The sequence below is a fragment of the Protomyctophum bolini genome (genome assembly GCF_963924005.1).
Source record: "Protomyctophum bolini genome assembly, chromosome: 9".
NCBI lineage: Eukaryota > Metazoa > Chordata > Actinopteri > Myctophiformes > Myctophidae > Protomyctophum > Protomyctophum bolini.
In genome coordinates this window covers 23,608,843-23,628,586 of record NC_137870.1, presented here as the reverse complement: position 1 = coordinate 23,628,586, position 19,744 = coordinate 23,608,843, and the positions used below count along the sequence as shown (strand labels likewise).

Below are 19,744 nucleotides of genomic sequence, written 5' to 3'. Positions count from 1 at the left end.
TGTTTTAAAAAGTAATCCTGTATCTGAAAACATTTTGGCTGTGTGCGCCAAATTAGTTTTGTCAAAATTCACAAACAACATATTATAAGTGGTTTCTTCAAGTTCAACACAAAATGACTATGGCAGTGTCGGAATTATTCAAACTGTTCATGACCAGTGCCATTAATACTTGGAGCTCCTTTTTGCTATTATGACCTTGGTTTACATGTTTTTGCATCACCACTCCACCCCGAATATCAAATAATTTCTGTTATTTACATTGCTTATCAAGGTTTTGCATGGGTTAATTTTTTGTGCAGAGTACATTGTAGAGTGTGTATGTGTGTGTGTGCGTGCGTGTGCGTGTGTGTGTGTGTGTTCATGTACATTTGAGAGTGTGTGAGAGACTTCTTGGCCGAGTCAGTGAGTGTTGCAATTTCTCTAGGGATTGTTGACAATCTGTTCCAATAGTCTTTACATCTGACCAGACAACCAAATGAACCAGGACAGGGACTGCTTCTTTTGGGCGAGTCCAGTAAAACCAAGCCAAGCATGTTTTGTTAGTGCAAGTATATAGCATTGCAAACCCCTCTACATGGTCTTTTATACATAATAGACTGTTCCCATTCTCAGTAATACTAGAGCAGAACATGTTACTGTAATTAACCATGAAATCAATCAATCACAATCAACCAGGCAGTTATAACCTTTTATTTAACACATTTTTCAATTAATGCTTCAATGCTGTTATTTAACTAAAAGATGTAGCTTTTGTAGCAAGGCAGCAGCACTGTTGTACCTTGGGAAGCGTGTGTGTGTGTGTGTGTGTGTGTGTGTGTGTGTGTGTGTGTGTGTGAGACATAAACAGAATATGCATATTTCTTTCTATAATCTTCTCTTTATTTTAACCAACCAAAACATCCCTTGCACTACATTTTACTAGGGCCTTAAAATACAGTACTTTTCTAACAGACAGAGGGAACCGATTCATACTCCTATTTTAGAGCCGAATAAAAGTCGGTTCGGCGCTCTAGAGCCTACAATTTGACGTCATTTGAGGTTCGGGGGGGGGCGGGTACCGTCCTAAAGTCGGCTCTTCGGTGCTACTGAAAATTTCTGACGAGCCGAAATCATTTCGGCACTACAGCGCCGAAACAGCGGTAAAATAGGAGTATGAATCGGCCCTTAATTGTGTACCGTCACTTTACAATTTACAATTTAGGCATTTAGCAGATCTTAATCCAGAGCGACTTACATTAAGCAAGAACAAAAAAGCATGGGAATACATCACAGAAAAACATTTATCATGAAACATGCGTAAGCTAAGAAAGTAACAGTGGAATATCTATATAATGAAACTATACATATAAACTATACATCTATACTACTATGCTATACATATGTACTATGACGTGCTATGAATACATACTTTAAAAGCATAATGTACAGTATACGTCATCGTACGACGGTGTCACGCACCAAAAATAGCCAATCTACAAGCTCACACTGCGTCTGGTTGTACTGCGTTGTGAGCTTTACTTGTAGATTTGTCTTTTCGGCAACGATAGTCTGAGAATTAAGTCGCACATTGAATTAATATTATAACTCTATGGCAGGGAGGGAGTTTTGAGTTTCCCAAACGTATTATGAATTGGATTATAAATTATGGTAACGGAGTCTTGCTGGGCAGCAAGCACCACATGTCTTGGGTGGAAGAGGACGTTTGTTCCACTCCAGCAGCTGACGGCTCCTGTGTGGTTTCGACTCTGTGCAGACATGTAAAGGTATTGCATTTGGGTTTAATACAATGCATTATTGACAGATGCCTATATGCATTGTCAAAATGTTCCCTTTCGTGCATGTACTAAATACTAATTAAGTTAACAACTGTGCTGCATTATTGCATTTAGCTCCCCTCCAAACTTTTTCACCCGTTCCACCATACTTCCACGGCGCAACCATGACGCAACCACCCGTCGTGTCTCGGCCCCCTTACCACCGTGGCCCAGTCAATTTAGAGCTTGCCCAGTCTTAACTTCGAATAGAGGGGACGAAAAAACAAGAAACAACAAAAGATAACCTACTTTGCATGCACATTTCTGTTAGTAGAAAACTACTGCATGTCGGCAAAACCGTTCACACCTATCGGCTGGAGATGCGCTATCATCCCCCCCCCCCCCTGTCAATCATTTAATCCATGCTACACGCCTGCCCCTTATTATATAGCAGGCGGCCCATGCCGTCAGCTGCTGCGGCTATACCTGATAACGGGCTCGACCAGCCAAAAGCTTATTGATACTTGGGTCTCGATAAATGCCAAACTGGGTATGTAATGGACCCAATATCCATCCCTACCGATCGGTGATCAAGACACAACACAACAGTACAAGACATCAAATGAAAAAAATAAGCTTAACACTACATGCTGTACAAGAAACACACACACACACACACACACACACACACACACACACACACACACACACGCAAAAAAAAAACTGAACAAAAACAAGGGGACACACAGGAAAAGTTTTGACGTGGGTTTTGACATATCATAATTTTGGAAGTATTCAAATTTGCCTCTTACGCACGCTTGGTATCGGCTGATCACGAGAAATGATCGGGATCGGTTCCAAAAAATCTGATCGGAGCATCCCTAGACAGTATAGCTATTAGCTACAATATTGCAGTATGGTCATCAGGCTGAGGTGGCGAGCCACTCTGCTACATTTTTATTTTACCTTTTATTATCATTGTGATATGATTTTCCACAAACACATTGCAACTGCCAGTGATGTGAGAATGTCAGAATTTCATGATGAAGCCAGAAAGCTGAGACAGCAGAAGAATGGACACCCTGTTGTCTTTCTCATCTCACATCGCCATTAGAGATGCAAATGATCGATTAACTCATTAATTGATACTATTAATCGACCGATTAATTGATCATCTGTGATTTTACTGAGAACCTGAATTTACTTACTGCTTAGTAGCACCTGAGATGGAGACAATGCTGAAGAAATATTTTGTCCTGAAAATGCTGGTTTGTCGACTATAAGAAATGTTCTAAAACCACTTAAACTTGTTACCTTTAGTCTCTGAGGGCTCTATATGACTGACTTTTAACGGGTTAGTTCAGATTTTTGGACTTAAAAGCTGTAGGAAATACTTGCCATTAAAGTTGTAGTGAAATGAAAAATACGTTTTTCACACTTTTAGACCATATCTGTGGTCATCATATGGGCATATCTAACAATGGAAACAAAAGAAATTGACACATTTTTATATCATATACAAATATATATCATATATCATATAGGTACAAATCTTTTTTTTTAATTATTTCCTCCGAAAACTTCCTTCCGAAAACGTGCTGCGTGATGATGTGTCGAGGCTCACATCGATAAAAGCCAATAAAAATGAAGCTCACCAGTTTGTTTCCCATGCTTCATTGTCCAGACCTCCACAGCTGGTTTTGATTAAAAAACTACTCCGTTTTTAATCTCATTCAAGATGACATCCAGACAGTGTATTACTCGTTTTAAACTTAATCATCAAGCTAAAATATGTATATAGGTTGTGTATAGGTTAGACATAATACCCCAGCTTTTCCCCTTTATGGTTAGCCTGGGTTCCAGCCTGATTTGCTGCATTCCGTGGCTTTGTTTCGTCACTCGCTAGTTGCTGCTCAGTCTGGCCAGCAGGCGGCAGACTCTCATTACATCACCTGTTACGTAGCCACGTTGTTGCTGATAGGTCATCATCCAGCACCACTCTATCCACTCTATCCATGCTTCTCACTGTTGGAAAAAAAAGCCAGTTCGAGACTAAACCTATACGGTAAAAAGTAAACATTCATTTGATTCAGTAGACCGCTGTCAGATTCAGTAGTACAAAAAAACTGACGGCTGTGTGGGGTGAGTTTAGTGAATGATAAGGGGACTGCAGGGCAACAGCAGTAGCTGCGCGGTGCGCATTGATACAACGTCAAAATGCACCACAGATGAATCAGTCCATTTCACCCTTTTACATGTCCCGCCTACCTTGGAGTCGGAGATGGGACCCTTTTCAGACTGAGTAGCGAGTGACAAAACAAATCCACGGGAACGCAGCGATTCAGGCTGGAACCCAGGCTACTATATGGTAATGGTAGAAAATAAATGGGTCAACAATAGGCTACAAATTACGCTAGTTTTGTGGATTAATAATCTTTTTATATGTGGCCCCAAGACCCCCACCAAATGACCGGAACTACTTAATATTGACCAAAACGAGACAAGAACTCCCACCACGGGACGCAGGGAATGAATTACTATAATACCTTTGCAACCAGTGACCACTATATATAATGGCAAGTATTTCCTACAGCTTTAAGTCCAAAATCTGAACTAACCCTTTAAGCTGAAAATAGCAGATCTACAGGCTCACAATGTGTCGCGTCGCGAGACATTGTGAGTTTGTAGATCTGCTATGTTCTGCAGAAACGATATTGGATGCTGCGATTAAAGTGGTTAGTTTTTTAATTGAATAATAGTCCCCTGGATCGGTTAATCCAGGGGTTCTCAACCCCCCTCGGGGGGTCCCCAAATTATTTTCTTTTTTTGCAACTGAATGGCTGGGAAATGAAGAGTTACTTTACATAGTACACAACTACACATAGTACATGCATAAACTTTCCTGTTCCAATGGTGGTAGCATACGCACACCTAAGGAATGCCACGCGTCCACACTAACTCTACCATGCTTGTTTCCTTTCCGGGTTATTCAGGAAGGTGGGGGCTTTTTTTATGAGCACAGTGTTCACTCTCATTAGCTCAGACCCCTGAGCTATCATTACAACCAGTACAAACTCACAAATTATTTACCATCGTCAGGTGCGTGGCAGCTCACCATGGACAACTCTCGAACCTTTAGAGATACAGAGCTTTGAAAATCCTGTTATAATGATGATGTCTTGATGGAGCTGGATTTAAAAATCCCATAGCTGGTGGGGACGGAGGCTCTCCATATTAACCGGAGCAATGCTAAAAGGTAAATAGACGGTCGCTGCTTTCATATATGGAGTATACGGTTGTCTACGAACATACGCGTAGATGGCACCAGTAGGTACCGATAGCCTAGCTACGTTTATAAACGTAGATTGCAGCGAAAAAGATAATGATTATATCTGGTTTCAGTATTCATTTGTGAATTAAAGGTTTTTTTTGCAGTCAGTTTGTATTGGGGGGGGGGGGGGGGGGAGTCGCGAGACATGGCCAAAGCATTTCCGGGGGTTCTCAGCCAAAAAACGTTGAGAACCCCTGGGTTAATCGATAGTCGATTAATTGTGATGAACATCCACCATCGCCATCACAGTACCAATAGCCAGCTTCAACTGCTGTAGTGCACTTGACAACATTAAGATGTATCTGTCACATCTTTGTCAGGTCATGAACATATTCTTTGAAATCAAATGGTTCTTCAACCTCCGTTCATGCTGTCTCTGGGCAAGAACAAATGCCAGCAAACCACATACGTAACACAACCCATGCAACCTGTGTAATTATTCTGTATATTGGTTAAATCTTTTTCCCAAAACTCATAAATGGGCAATACAAATTAGGTTTGTAAAATTAATCAATTTATTATCTACCGGTATCTATTTTAACAATAAACAGACATATTTGGCTGTTCCTCTTTATCTAGTGTTGCACGTGCGTTGCAACTCATGCTCGAGTTCACTAAGTTGTCTACAGCTGCTCCTTGGCCATGGGCAGACAGTGTGCACCATCAACTGCTCTGTGGGCACAGAAAGACACAAGATGGCATATAAACAAATGAGGATTTAATTATGTATTTGTTCACTGTTATCTATTTATACATCCATACATTTATATAACACACCCATACATTTATACATCCATACGTGTGTTTATACATACATTCATACGTCCATAACTGCATATGGATAAAACAATATTGATGTTGTTCAGGGAATAAAAGTTAGGGGTGGAAAGCTAGTCTAATTAGCAGTTTACTTAACCCATTTTGGGCGGGCCGGGAACCCCTTTTGGTGTTTATTATGTTATCATTTAGCTATTGAAAAATAGCAGATCTATAAGCTCATACGAACTTGTAGGTCTGCTATTTTTGAAAAATCGTGAAAATGTGGCACAAATCTTTGAATATATATTCTTTCAGAGTGAACATTTTTAACTCAAATCTTTGCTAATGAGGGGTTCCTGGAACAACATGTTTTCAGATTGGGGTCGGTAGCCAAATACATATAATTTTGGGGGTCCTTGACATGAAAAATTGAGAACCACTGATACAGAAACATGAGGTATTTCAGAAAACTGTCCGAATTTAGAAGATTTTTTATTTATTTCGACGTTGGGCCTAAATGGGTTAATCTCACCATTTCTTCAGAGAGGTGTGGGGGTGTGAGGGGTGGGAGTTAGTTGCATGCGTGCGTGTGTATTTGGTTTGGGACCTTGTCAGCAGACTGGGCCACAGGGGCCCCTGTGGTAATGTGTGTATTAAATGATTAGTGTGTTAGTTAGCATAACGGTCTTTCAGCAGCATTTAATCACTCTCAGGGGTGGGCCGCCTCAAAGGGAGGGAGATGTGTGTGTGTGTGTGTGTGTGTGTGTGGGAGGGGGCGAACTGAAACGGAGGATCGTACTGTGTTGATTGGGAGTGGAAGGATATTCAGAGACCGCCAGCCTAAATCCGATTTCTGGCATATCCAGATTGTAATCAGATTGTGTTGATCAAGTCTCTGAACAGCAAAAAACTAAACAAAACACATGGTAACTGATTTTGGCTGATCAGATTTGAACCACATTCATAGGTGGATTCATCAAGATATCTCAGTCTAGACGCTCTAGCTACTCATATCAGATTTATATACACAATACATAATGATGAGAGTGTGAGAATGACACCTATGCTCTTATTCTAGACAGGCCCGGAAAGCTAGACTAGCGGTCCGACCGTCCGGCCACTGAGACTCTATGTAGCCTGACAGCACGTCGCAGGTTTGAGTAATTAAAAACTGAACTGGTATGTGTAAACACAAATATCCGGACCCCTTATGATGACGTAAGCGGAAATCAACCAACCGCCGGCTTGCAAGGGCTTCTGGGAAACTGAGTCCAATGCAAAGTGAACGAGGGGGTAGGGACAATCGCTTTGCTCTTTGTCTGTGACCTGGATCACGGAAGTGGCTTTTTTGTTGGCTCAATAACAAATCATGGGACTGTTTTCCACCGGATCTTCATGGATCAAAGGCGCAAATACTTTGGCGCATGCTCCAAAGGTAATTAAACAATCCAGTCACGGTATCTTGTCAATTATACTATAACGCGTGGAATGTGTTAATGCAATCAGATAGGACTTTTCTGTTTGGATGTATGGGCTGTCAAGGTCATTAAGTAGTACTCTCTGTAAGCGTTCCCACATAACTTCTGAGTATGATATTATGTCACACGCATACCCTCTATTGTCAAGGAGAGAGAAGTCTCACTGAGGTGTCTAGGAGATACTATTCTGTAGCTTTCATTAGTAGTAGTGTTTGGGTAGCCAAATAGATTAATTGATAGACTCCATCTGATTGGAACATCCGTCATCAATTACCCATAAGCAGGGACGTAGCTGACCATTTGGTTGCCCTACTCGTAGGATATTAGTGCTGCCCCCCTCCCGACGAGAGTGCTGCTATTCCTCATCCAGATTGGCTATTTTTCGCTGTTTTTTTTAGCACGCACACACGGCCGCTCGTTATTTCGTGGCAGAGAAAATTTGTTATTTTGAGGGTCGGCTCGGCCTGCCTCTCTACTCGCAGTGAGTATTGTCATTACCGTATGTCCTCGCTTTGAAGCGCATTGGTGGTATGTATGGAGGGTGGAGGGTAAACAAAGCAAAACATGACTTTTTGACGTTCCTTCGCCCACTTTTTGTCTATCGCCTCTTCGTCTGCTATCGCTAGTAGTTGCCAGGTCCCATAGACAAATAACGCACTTCTGGAAAATACGCCAGGCTGTCGCCCACTGTTAAAACACTGTTATTTGGGAGGAGCCAAATGTGTGTTCCCACTACCCAGACTGCCACTGACTTGCCTAATCAAATGAACAATTTACACTAGTGTGATGCACGGATTGCACGCTGGGCAAGACCTACGCTGTAGAGTGCATTGCTGAAATTTGGCAGAAGTAGCAGGATTTTGGCGGAAGTACCGCTCAAGGAAATGACGCATTACAAATCTGTGAATGAAACTTGTTGTGATTGGTCAAAACATATCGTATCCGGGGGATATACACCTGATGGATGTTCCGGACCGACACTTCCAGCTATGCTGTCTCTGCCTTATATTGTGACCAGGCTTTTCTCTTTGCAGATGTAAGGCTGTAAGATGAGAGAACATAATAACATATTACTCCAGTTTTAGCTGACTGCATTGGCTTCCGGTTGTTTTTAGGATTGATTTATATTTTTCTTGTTTATAAAGCTCTCAATGGTCTCGTACCTTCCTACCTACATGACTGCCTGCCTAAATATGTCCCAAACCGCCACTAAGATCTTCCACTGCTGGCCTGCTCGCTTTTCCAAAAAAATACGGTGAAGCAACTTTTTGCTTCTACGGGTCGACTGTAGACACAGCTCAAGACCCACTTCTACACTCTTGCTTTTAATTGATCTTTAATTTTTTTTGTTATTCATGTCCTCACTGTATTGCATTACTGCTATAATTTTTTATGTTTTATGCCTTGCTATTCTTTTCTTTCTTTCTCCATTGCTCTGTAAAGCACTTTAAGCTGCATTTCATGTCATGAAAGGTGCTATACAAATAAAGTTTTAATATTATTATTATTATTAAGTGCGATGTGGGAACACATGTTGTGTGCTACATATGTGATAGGGCAAATCTGGACAACGTCCCAACCCCATTCCCTGAGTTCATTGAGGAAAGTGGCTTTGTTGTATATGACACTCACTGACAATAGCCACCCACAATGCATCGCAATGCGTTGTGAGCTTGTAGATTGGCTACTCTCGGCAAGCAAACCCATTGTTGTCTGACTGAGAATAAATTAAGCAATAAGTATTACTCATGCCTATATAGTTATTCCATTTCCACAGTAACAAATGCAGATTGGTTGACAATGTCTGGAAACGCAAATCTGATCTGATGACTTGCAAATAACTGTGGAAAGTCCTAAAGAACGTATTTGAGAAACAAATTTGATTTGCCTGCAGTCTGAACAAATTCGACACCAATGTAATCCAGCGCTGCTTGCACACACTCAACAGGAGAGAGGTCCTATCTTTACAAGGCCTGAATGTCTTGTTAATGTCAGCGCTCGGCCCATCATCTGGAACAACTCCCATAAACAGCTATTAATAACAATGTAAAATGGAGAGGGATAAACTAGGGTTCTGCCTCTGCCTTGGCAACACAGTTACTGTTGATGCTGCTGTTATATTGTTGTTACGTGGGCTGTGGTGGCACTGGGGCAAACAATTAGTGTGTGTGTGTGTGTGTGTGTGTGTGTGTGTGTGTGTGTGTGCTCAGTAATTTATTGTACTGGATATTGCTTGTACTGGTGGGAGACCAAGCTACTATTGGTGTACCAGGGTTGTCCTTGGCATGGTGTGGACGTTGCGGTTCTGTTGTAAGCCCATGTTGCCACAGTCTGCCATTCAGGTTCAGATTGTGGCGCATGCTGCGTAGTCCCTGGTCATGCAGATTGCAGAATGTTCTCTCCATTCAGATGGTATACAGCTCTGTATTCTTCGTTTAATCTAATGGGTAAAAATAAAGTAATTGATAATACAATAGTACAGTAGTACTTGTACTAATCATTAATAATGATGAAAGTTAACCAATGCATAAATTCATGTTTGTGTTGCAGAAAGAACTGGATGCCACGGCCACACAGCTAGCTAACAGACAGGATGAAAGTGAACAGTCCAGGAAGACACTCATCGACCTGAGCCGCGAGTTCAAGAAAAACACTCCAGAGGTAGGAAGAGCATGCACGCACACACGCACGCACGCACGCACACACACACACACACACACACACACACACACACACACACACACACACACACACACACACACACACACACACACAAACAGTAGGATTTTCTGCCTTTGATGGTCTGCCTCTGTATTCATACTGGTGTCTTTATCATAAATCTGACCATGAATATTCACTGTGGAAAGCACAGGAGGACTTCAACAACACACAGAGATGCAGTTCTCACTCCCAAAATAGTCCTCCATTAGTTTCTCTGAAATCCTAAAGAGACAAAACAGTAAACCCCCCTGGAGTTTGTATTATGTGACCTAGTTTTGTTTTTTTATGTGAGCAGAGCGTGTGTGTGTGTTTGTGTCTGTGTGAGTGAGTGAGTTGAGCGAGCGAGCGAGAGAGGGAGAGAAAGGGAGACGTGGAAGGCGGTAAGAGAGACGGTGCAAGTGTGACAACACTGCTAAGTGGGATCAGGAGGGAATTGTGTCCGGTTCCTGTGTTCCCATCACTCCTCCTGGGAATATTTGTTTCATCTCTGTTACCAAGGCAACACACTCATTTTTAAACCGCACGGGTGAAAACAAAGCATTGCTGTGTTATTATTGGTAATGTCACCATGGTGAATTATTGATGGCGGCATGAATTATGTATGAACGGAGTCCACCGTAGCTAGAAAATTGTCAACTCTCCATGGAGTAGACAGCGGGCCCATTATATTTACCACAGGATTAGGATTCTGTCTATTGACTTTAGAGTATAGACCACCCTTAACGCACCAGAGGAGAACTATACTTCCATACACAAAGACTCTAATTTCACTTCACCGTACACACTTCATTTGCCTATAATCTCATCTCAAAAGCAGTAGCGCATGCCTGGCTGGCACGACATTCTGGACTTACCGGGAGGTACAGGGGACAAGATGACATGGCACACATCACCCCCCCCCCCCCACACACACACACACACACACACACACACACACACACACACACACACACACACACACACACACACATGAATACAGAAGTGCACACACTAAACCCACTGTTAATTTATCAATTTGTCACTCAAGAGTGTAAACCTTGGTAAACTTGTACATCAGAGTTATATTAACACTCAGGGTTTTACTGTTGCAGAGAAAGAGAGAGCACACACACACACACACACACACACACACACACACACACACACACACACACACACACATACACACACACACTCTTTTTCTCTCACACACACTCTCACTCGCACACACAGGCAGATAGCCTAGATCACAGAGAGCAGGACACACATTCATCAGTGTAACAAGGCTGTGATTTAGGAAGGCTCCGCTGGCGTCTGTGTGGCCCCTGGCATCTCCCTGGTATGCGGAGGAGGAATCCAAGCCAGGCCAGCAGAGCGACAGGCTTCATTACAGGAGCTTAAAAGGCTCAATAGAGAATCGGCACTAAAACTCTTAACATCCAGGAGAGCACGTACACATTTCTAAACTCTTCTCCTTTTTTTTTGTTCTTGAATGTTTACTGGGTTTGTTTTTTCCCCTTCCATGAAAACAAGCGTCTCTGCTTGTCTGGGCGCGTTACGCCGTGTGTTTGTGTATGTTTGCGTGTTGCATTGTGGAAGTCCTGCAGAGCATCCATCCTGTCAGCTCTCCGTGGTCCAGGCCAGTCAGCAGAGATCACAGTCACATCAGATCAGAGCACATTAGTCTGAACGGGAGTCCGTCTTCTGATCCATTATTCAGCAACCGGGAGACTAGCCCTCACGTCGACTCTGTCTAGTCTACTGAGCTCTACCTAGCATGAACCGCACTCAAGGTCTGCATAATAACACAGACACACACACACACACACACACACACACACACAGCACACACACACACACACACACACACACACAGGCTTTGTTGCGCTCTGAAAGTAGTGCAAAGAAATGCAGCGTGAAAACAAAGTTTTTATAATTCATTAGAACTGACACAGTGTAGAATTTTAGATTGCATGTTTTTGAATTATTCATTGAGTGCTTAATTTCATATTTTTTTTATGTTAGCCAGAATCTGCTATGTGTGTTCTAGTGACACGGGTAAGATTGGTTGTAAAATGTCCCAAAGATTGCTGGCCAGGAGCTGTGGTAGTAAAGTGTGTGTGTGTGTGTGTGTCTCTCTCTCTGCATGTGTGTGTGTGTGTGTGTGTGTGTGCATCTGCGTGTGTGTTTAGCTGCAGGGCAGACAGACAGCGAATGGGAGTTCCATACTCCCTGGAGGATTCCTCAGGCTGGGTTGTCTGCTGTCTGCCGGCAGCTCACACACAAGCCATCCATCTCCCGCTGTCTGATCCCCCCCACTACCCCCTTCCTTCACTGTGCACACACACACACACACACACACACACACACACACACACACACACACACACACACACACACACACACACATATTGTCCATGGTGGTGTCTGCGTGCATTGTTGTGTTATACGGTCATAAATCTTTGGAACTGGATGGGGGGGGGGGGGGGGAGGGGATCCAAGGAGACTATGGGTTAGACCTTGGTGTTTAGAGGAGGAGGAGCCAGCCCTAACACATTATGAGAGAGAGAGAGAGAGAGAGAGAGAGAGAGAGAGAACGAACTTGTCAAGGTTGTTCTATAGGGTAACTGAAACTTTGACTAAATTTAGGCACAAAAACGATTTGGGAAAAATAGCTATTAGGAATTGCTTTTCAGGTCAAAGCCAAACTGAGAACAGTGAATTAAAGCGATAATGATGTGAATTATATAACCTTTTTTCAAAATTGTATTTTTATTGGACACATTGCTCTTGAACTTGACTGTCAAAACAGTGAAACTTTCACTGAGGCTCAATACAAGGCAAATAAAACAAACAAATAATACCTTCTTACAACAGATGCTATACTGTTAATCCAAATGCATTTTGAACAAATGCTGAAGGCAAATCACAACATAATATCGTTGTGACAAATGTGGATGTTTTAATGCAGTGCACGGCTGCACGCATGCTGATCATGAATGCGTGTGAGAAAGAGTGAGACGGAGAAAGGGGGGCTGTGGGTCATTATCTATATTGTGGGAGGGGGGGGGGATATTGAAATGGACCAGACAAACAGCTAAGTCAACCCCTGATGAGGTAACAATGGAGAGGGGTCAGTGAGGTCGTGACCTGTCCTCAGCCCAGACAAGTGACCTGTCTGGACAAGTCTGAGATTAGGGCTCCGTCCAGACACTGCACCCAGGTCAGATACTAACATTTATACAGGTGCTGAACATACAATGATGAAGGAAGACAGTTCGCTAGCTGGTCTGTAGCTCCTAGAAGCAATGTATTAGAGACAGTTACATTGTTTCGACCCACGTGGGTCGAAACATTGAAAAATCTGGTTCCCTAGGTTACCTTTTTTTTTCCTTCTTTTCTTTTTTTAACCTTTTTATTGATTTTTAAACATGGTTTTTTGAAGCATTTGCTTCAAAACAATACAAATCTACTTTTTGCCAGGTGCTTGAAAAACGCCTGGTCTACATTTGCTAATTTCTAGTACCTCTAGTAGCGACCGTAGTGGACACTTTTTCATAATTGACTGCCTCTAAGCCAATGGGAGACTAACACTTACCCATAAAACCCATAGTCTTAACGGCATAAAACCCATACTCAACGCCTAAACGCTGTGTGCTGAGGCAGAGGCTGCAGCACACACACTGATTATACATGTTCATAAACGAGAGCTTGCTGCACCTGGCAGTTATGACTGGGTCATTCTTGTTTTTTGATCAATAAATATCTAGATCTTTTTGTATGGACTTCCTAACCACTTAAATCATCTAGACTTTGTAAACTGGACCTGCATTGTCTCTGTAGTCTGTACTGCTTTTTTCTGTCTGTCTACAACCTGTCACATTGCAACGGATTGTGAGCTGCTATTTTTGAGGGGTGCTAGCCCCTCCTATATTCAGCTATAGTGTAGATTTTCGTCTTACGCAAACATTAAATTCCCATTGACAATGAATGGAGAATTTACGTCGTATGTAGACGAGCAAATCGGCTATTTTTGTCCTACACAAAGTGGATGAATGAATGTGAATGGATGTACGATGATAAGAGTGCCCCTCACTTAACATGGGTGTGATTTTTCAAAATATGGATGCTGCGATTCAAGTGGTTAACTATATGAACCCTAGCGTCCGTCATTGTTGGCAGACATACGGTGAAAACGTGTCACAAGGTTGTAGATGGACAATTCTTTCACTATTTTAAGTGGTTTAATGGTGCAGATGGTCACATCACATGCACACACGCAGACAAGCGTAGGCAGTTACTCAATTTATATCCTTATTACCGTAGTCATATTTTTTGGGACACTGACTTGCGTGTGCGACTGTGCGTGCATTTGTCCAGGAGGTGTGCAGATCCGTTGTGTATCTGTACAGAATGTTCTATTCCGCAGCGCTTGCACAATACGCTTCAGTTCAGTTCCTTAGGATGTAGGCTCAGCTAACAGACACTGTTTGTGATTTGCATGTTCCCTTGATACATACTCGACCGACTATCTAATACGAAAGCCACTGACTCGCACAGGACAGTCATGCAATGGGACTTTGGGGATGAAACAAATTGCTTTGTAGTGGAAAAACCTTGTGTATTGGCTATAATTTGCAAATCAGCAATCAGCATACGCCTACTATCGTTCTTTCTCTTTCTGCTCTTGCATACGCAGCACACGTGCGCGAACAAAAACGCACACTAGTGGTGCTCCTGGGTAGCCCAGGTGGTGCTGCACCTGTTCCCATGCAGAGCAGGCTCTAAGAGCACCTCAGGGCACAAAGCTGGCTGTCCTCTTGTACCCTTGTGTTCTCCAGTGACTCACGCACCACTCATTATTCACTGAAACGGGCCAATATGGCCTCCGCCGTCTTCCGATGTGTTTTAGAGCATGATATAGCCTAGATTCAATTAAAGGCGTCATGGATTCGGCATACGATTTCACTTCCTATTAGTGAGAGAGCTCACACATGGTGTTCTTCCTCACTGCTTGCAGGGATTGTGATGCATTGTTATTTACACCTTTTTCTGATTAATATTTACATTTATTTACCTATATTATGTCATGTTTTATACTGTACTGTATGTTCTATAGGGTTAATTTTACACTGAGTGTTCATTTTACTCTGTGTGTACAAAATGTAGTTACACGAACACTCGGAAAGTTCAAGACATGTTGTTCTTCTGCATATTGGTGGTGTACGTTAAGCCCAGTTTATAGGATGTAGTCACGCACCAAAGATAGACGATCTACACTACAAGCTCAATATGGCGGCTAATTCAACTTTGAGCATTAAACATTAAATGAAGCACTGCCACTGAACTTCGTTGTTTCCGCTCGTGTGCTGTGTGTGTGTGTGTGTATAGTAAATGGGCCTCACCTATTGCCTCTCTCTCTGCCTTCATTTTCAGGATCTACGGAAACAGGTTGCTCCCTTGCTCAAGAGCTTCCAAGGAGAGGTGAGTGTGTAATTGTGTGTATTATTGACAGAGTGATAGAGCTCAAATAGAGCGTTCAAACAATGCAGTGGCGAGGCCTGCTTGACATTCACTGACCGTTTGATCTGCCCCGCCCCCTGTGCCCTTCACTGCTCCCCTCCTTCCACCTCTGCCATCTTTGGTCCTGAATCCTCTCCTCCACCTTGTCCCCTTCTCCTCCTGCCATTCCTCTCCTAACTCCTCCTGTCCGGTCCCTCTCTATGCTTACGTATATAATATCAGCGTTAATTTATTGTACAATAAAAATTGACCCCTAGTGGTCTTCACATTATTGTGACAGTACTCTAGGATTCTACTGTGTACTATCTTCACCCCCCCCCCCCCCCCCCTCTCTCTCGCGTGCATGTGCTCTCTCTCTCTTCTTTGCTCTTGACTCACTGTCCTATTCATGATGTCCTGTTGCCCTGGGGGTGTGTTTAAATTGCATCCTGAGAAGAAGAAAAAAGAAGTCACAACAAAACCTTGGCTCTAGCCAATCACAACTCATGCTATTTCCCTCAGAATTCGCTTGGCTGCATGATTGTGAAGAATGGGGTGGGGGGGGCATTGATAGAATGAATAACATGGGCGCTTTGTTTCATGTAGTTGAACTACACAAGCCCAATAGCGATGAATTTGTTGAATGGCTAAAATATTTTAGCTATTTCTGATATTTTTAGATTTGTTTGGAATTGTTTGGAATTCTTTTTACCTATCATGACATGCGCAAAATAGGGAGGTCAGGGTTAATGTGGTAAACTAGATTTTCCTGCTTTGGTTCCACATAAAACACATACCTTACCACATAATACACATACCTTACTACATACAACACATACCTTATTACATAAAAAGCATTCTAGAGATTTGTTTCTCTATATATTTGAACACAAACCGCCCACCTCTCCTCATATGTGCTTCTGTCTCTTCCGTTCATTTTGGCCCATTTTCATCAATGCTCGTCCATTCCCAGTTGACTCCTCAACCATATGCAAAAGTCAAAGCATGGAAGCGGCTGGATTAGACTGGGGGCAGTTTTTGGGGGTGGAGTGGGCGGACATTCAACCAAGCAATATCACCTCCCTCGCTCGCACGCACGCACGCACACTAACACACAATCATTTCAATAGATACTGACAGGGCTGCTTTGCCACCGGCCATAGAATATTACAGTTTAACACAGGGACATTGGGTTAGTTTTCCATATTCTTGTGCTAAGGCAGCAACCGCAGCTGGCGGTTATGTAAAAACACTGTAATTCATAGCGGTCCCACCATGTTCTGCTGATGATCCACAGTTCTATTTAGAGGATAGAAGCAGTCGCGATATAATTGCGGCTTTGTCAGCTGTTTCCACTGTTCTCATGTTGACACACCTAGACGCGCACACACGGCGACGCTCACCGTGGGTGGTCGACAGAGACACTCTCCCAAAGACATTCTTCTGATTGTGAGATGATACCATATATATATACTCTGCTCCAGACTCTGAGTGGCCTATCAATCAGGCGGCTCTTCTGCGTGGCTGCGTGTCCCGACACGAGCAGTTCTGAGAGACGTAATTCTAGCCTGGCTTTGTTTGCTTACCCCTCCATCCTTTGATCAGGCACGAGACGGCCCTCCTATAAACCATGTTCTCTCTCTCTGACTGGAGTGCCAGGCTAACCCGTCAGAAGACGTGGGGTTTCAAACCAGCGGCTTGAATGTGGGTTCATGCGAATGTGAAAACCAGACGGGGTAATAAAAATAGTGTAGGAAGTATGAGATCTTGGCATCTCTGTTTGGAACTTTTGTCATTGAAAAGTGTTTGTCCTCGGGTCATAATAATTACCAATGACAGTATGGTTCCCACAAGGCTTTGGTAAAGTGTGTGTGTGTAGAGTGTGGGTGTGTGTGTTTTGTGTGTGCGTGTGTTACTCGTTCAGTGTTCCTTGTTGGGCCATCGATCAGATAAGCTTTTCCATTATCCGAGGCCTCAGTCTCTGCTTCCCATAGCCACCCCTTATCAGACTCCACTGAGGCCCCACACACACACACACACACGCGCGCACACTCTCACGCGTGCAAGCGCACACTCACACGCATGCACACACAGGTCAGCCTGATGCCCTTCACACACCATGGGTAGATAGGGGACTGAGGCAGTGCTGCTGACGGATGGTGGCACAAGGTGCTGACGTATGTGTGTGTTTTAGGGTAGGGTGGGGACACGGCATGCAATTGCAAGCACTTCTCATGGTTAAACCTGCGATGCTGGTAAAGTATCATTTGTGTCAGTTCACTTGTATGGCTAAGCCTGCGTGTGGGGGGCCGTGTAATGGTAGTTGTCACTGGGCTCAGTTGAAACGGGTTGCGGTTGGTGAACGGCACAGTGGTATTTGTAGATCCTGGGTGGTCTTCTAATGGCTCTCGTCCTGCTGTTAACCTGCCTCTAACTGTAGGGTGTGTCCTACATTAAATGCCTATTTCCTGCCTCCCATGTCGGGCTATATAAAGCTGCTGTACCACTGACCTTGGCCCAGACGTTTCTGCACTCGCACAGCTGGCTCCTCTCACTGCCATCAGCAGAGCACACAGCATTAGTGTGTGTGTGCATGGTATCTCTCTCATCTTTCTTTGAGAATGAGTGAATGTATTGTATTACCATTATTAGTGGTCATACTTTGAACCCTTGAGCCTATGCCCTTTCACTTGTCATGCGCGCACACACACACACACACACACACACACACACACACACACACACACACACACACACACACACACACACACACACACACACACACACACACACACACACACTTCTGTGTTGGTGTGTGAGGCTACCCATTAGTGGCCTAACTGTTCACTAACTGAAGATGGTGTAGTAAGATGTTAGAAAGGTGTGCGTGTGTCAGAGTCTGTGTGTGTGTGTGTGAGCGTGACAGAAGAAATGTTCTCATCCAGGAAACAGACGCTGCAACAGACAGCGGGGGAGGAGCTTAAAAAACAGGGGAAAAGTGAGAAAATGTGGGAGGAAGAGTGATGGGGGGGGGGGCTTCATAGAGAGAATGAGGCGGAGAGAAAGGAAGAAGGGGGAGAAAGAAAGGAAGAGAGGGAGGGGTGCTGGCACCAGCCCACTCTGGGCCAGATGTTTTGTGGCTAAAAAACTAGAGATGAATCAAAGCCATGTGAAGAGATTTATTGGGTTCCCATAGGAGCCCAGGCAGTATTACATGTAGCCCTCACTGTTTACAGTGGCAAGAACTCCTAAACCACCCATCAACTACACTACTGGGCTGGCTGGGAATGTGAAGACTTTATATTTGGACTTATATAGGCTTTTGGTCTGTCTGTCTGTCTGTCTGTCTGTGTGTCTGTGTCTGTGTCTGTGTCTGTGTCTGTGTCTGTGTCTGTGTATGTCTGTCTGTCTGTCTGTCTGTGTGTGTGTCTGTCTGTCTGTCTGTCTCTCTCTGTAAATGTGCTGGATGATTTTGGAAAAGAAACGGATGGTTGTTTTGTCTGAGAGCCAGAGTTGTCAGCTGTGCGCAGTAGCACCATCCGAATGTCTCTATTTGGCAGCTGTTTCTCTCTACTTAGAAGAGGTTTTTTTTTCATGCATTTTAACTACATTCACCCTACAGTGTTTGTCTATAGACAAATCCATGGAGGGGTGGCCTTGGCGTAGCCATTACTGAGGTGTACCGTTAAGCGTTTTTTCACTAGTTTTTCACTAGTTTGGGTGCTGGGGAGACATTTCTCTTTTGGGTCACGGGCTAACAAGTTTGGGAACCATTGATCTATAGACTGTATTTGAAAGAGAAATGAGACTGTATTTGAAAGGTGTGTGTGTGTGTGTGTGTGTGTGTGTGTGTGTGTGTGTGTGTGTGTGTGTGTGTGTGTGTGTGTGTTGCCTGATGTTTTGGCATTGACAACTGGTTTTAGGTTTAATCCTTAATAGATCCATTTCAATAATGTCAGGCGGGGGATGCGTGCTGTGCTCCCTGTGTTAATGGATGAATCCAGTAATGGATCCACTGTATTGCTGTTAAGAGCTGACTGAATAATCTGCTCCTGCTGTGGCTGGAAAGACCAAGCCAGCTGTTTAATGATGTCACAGTGCTGGAAGGGAAGCATGCACACACGCACAGATACTCACTCACTCACTCACTCACTCACTCACTCACTCACTCACTCACTCACTCTCACACACACACACACACACACACACACACACACACA

The 19,744-nt window shown here is 43.5% G+C and overlaps 1 protein-coding gene across 4 annotated transcripts in view; it reads left to right on the top strand.

Annotated features, from left to right (window-relative positions):
* Window positions 1-19,744, top strand: part of cux1b (cut-like homeobox 1b) — a 74,099-nt gene that overhangs the window by 13,875 nt on the left and 40,480 nt on the right. For all 4 annotated transcript variants that reach the window (XM_080773031.1, XM_080773029.1, XM_080773028.1 and 1 more), the window contains exons 2-3: window positions 9,873-9,983; window positions 15,459-15,506. In XM_080773031.1, the coding sequence (XP_080629157.1) occupies window positions 9,873-9,983; window positions 15,459-15,506 (159 nt within the window). The remainder of the gene's footprint in view (window positions 1-9,872; window positions 9,984-15,458; window positions 15,507-19,744) is intronic.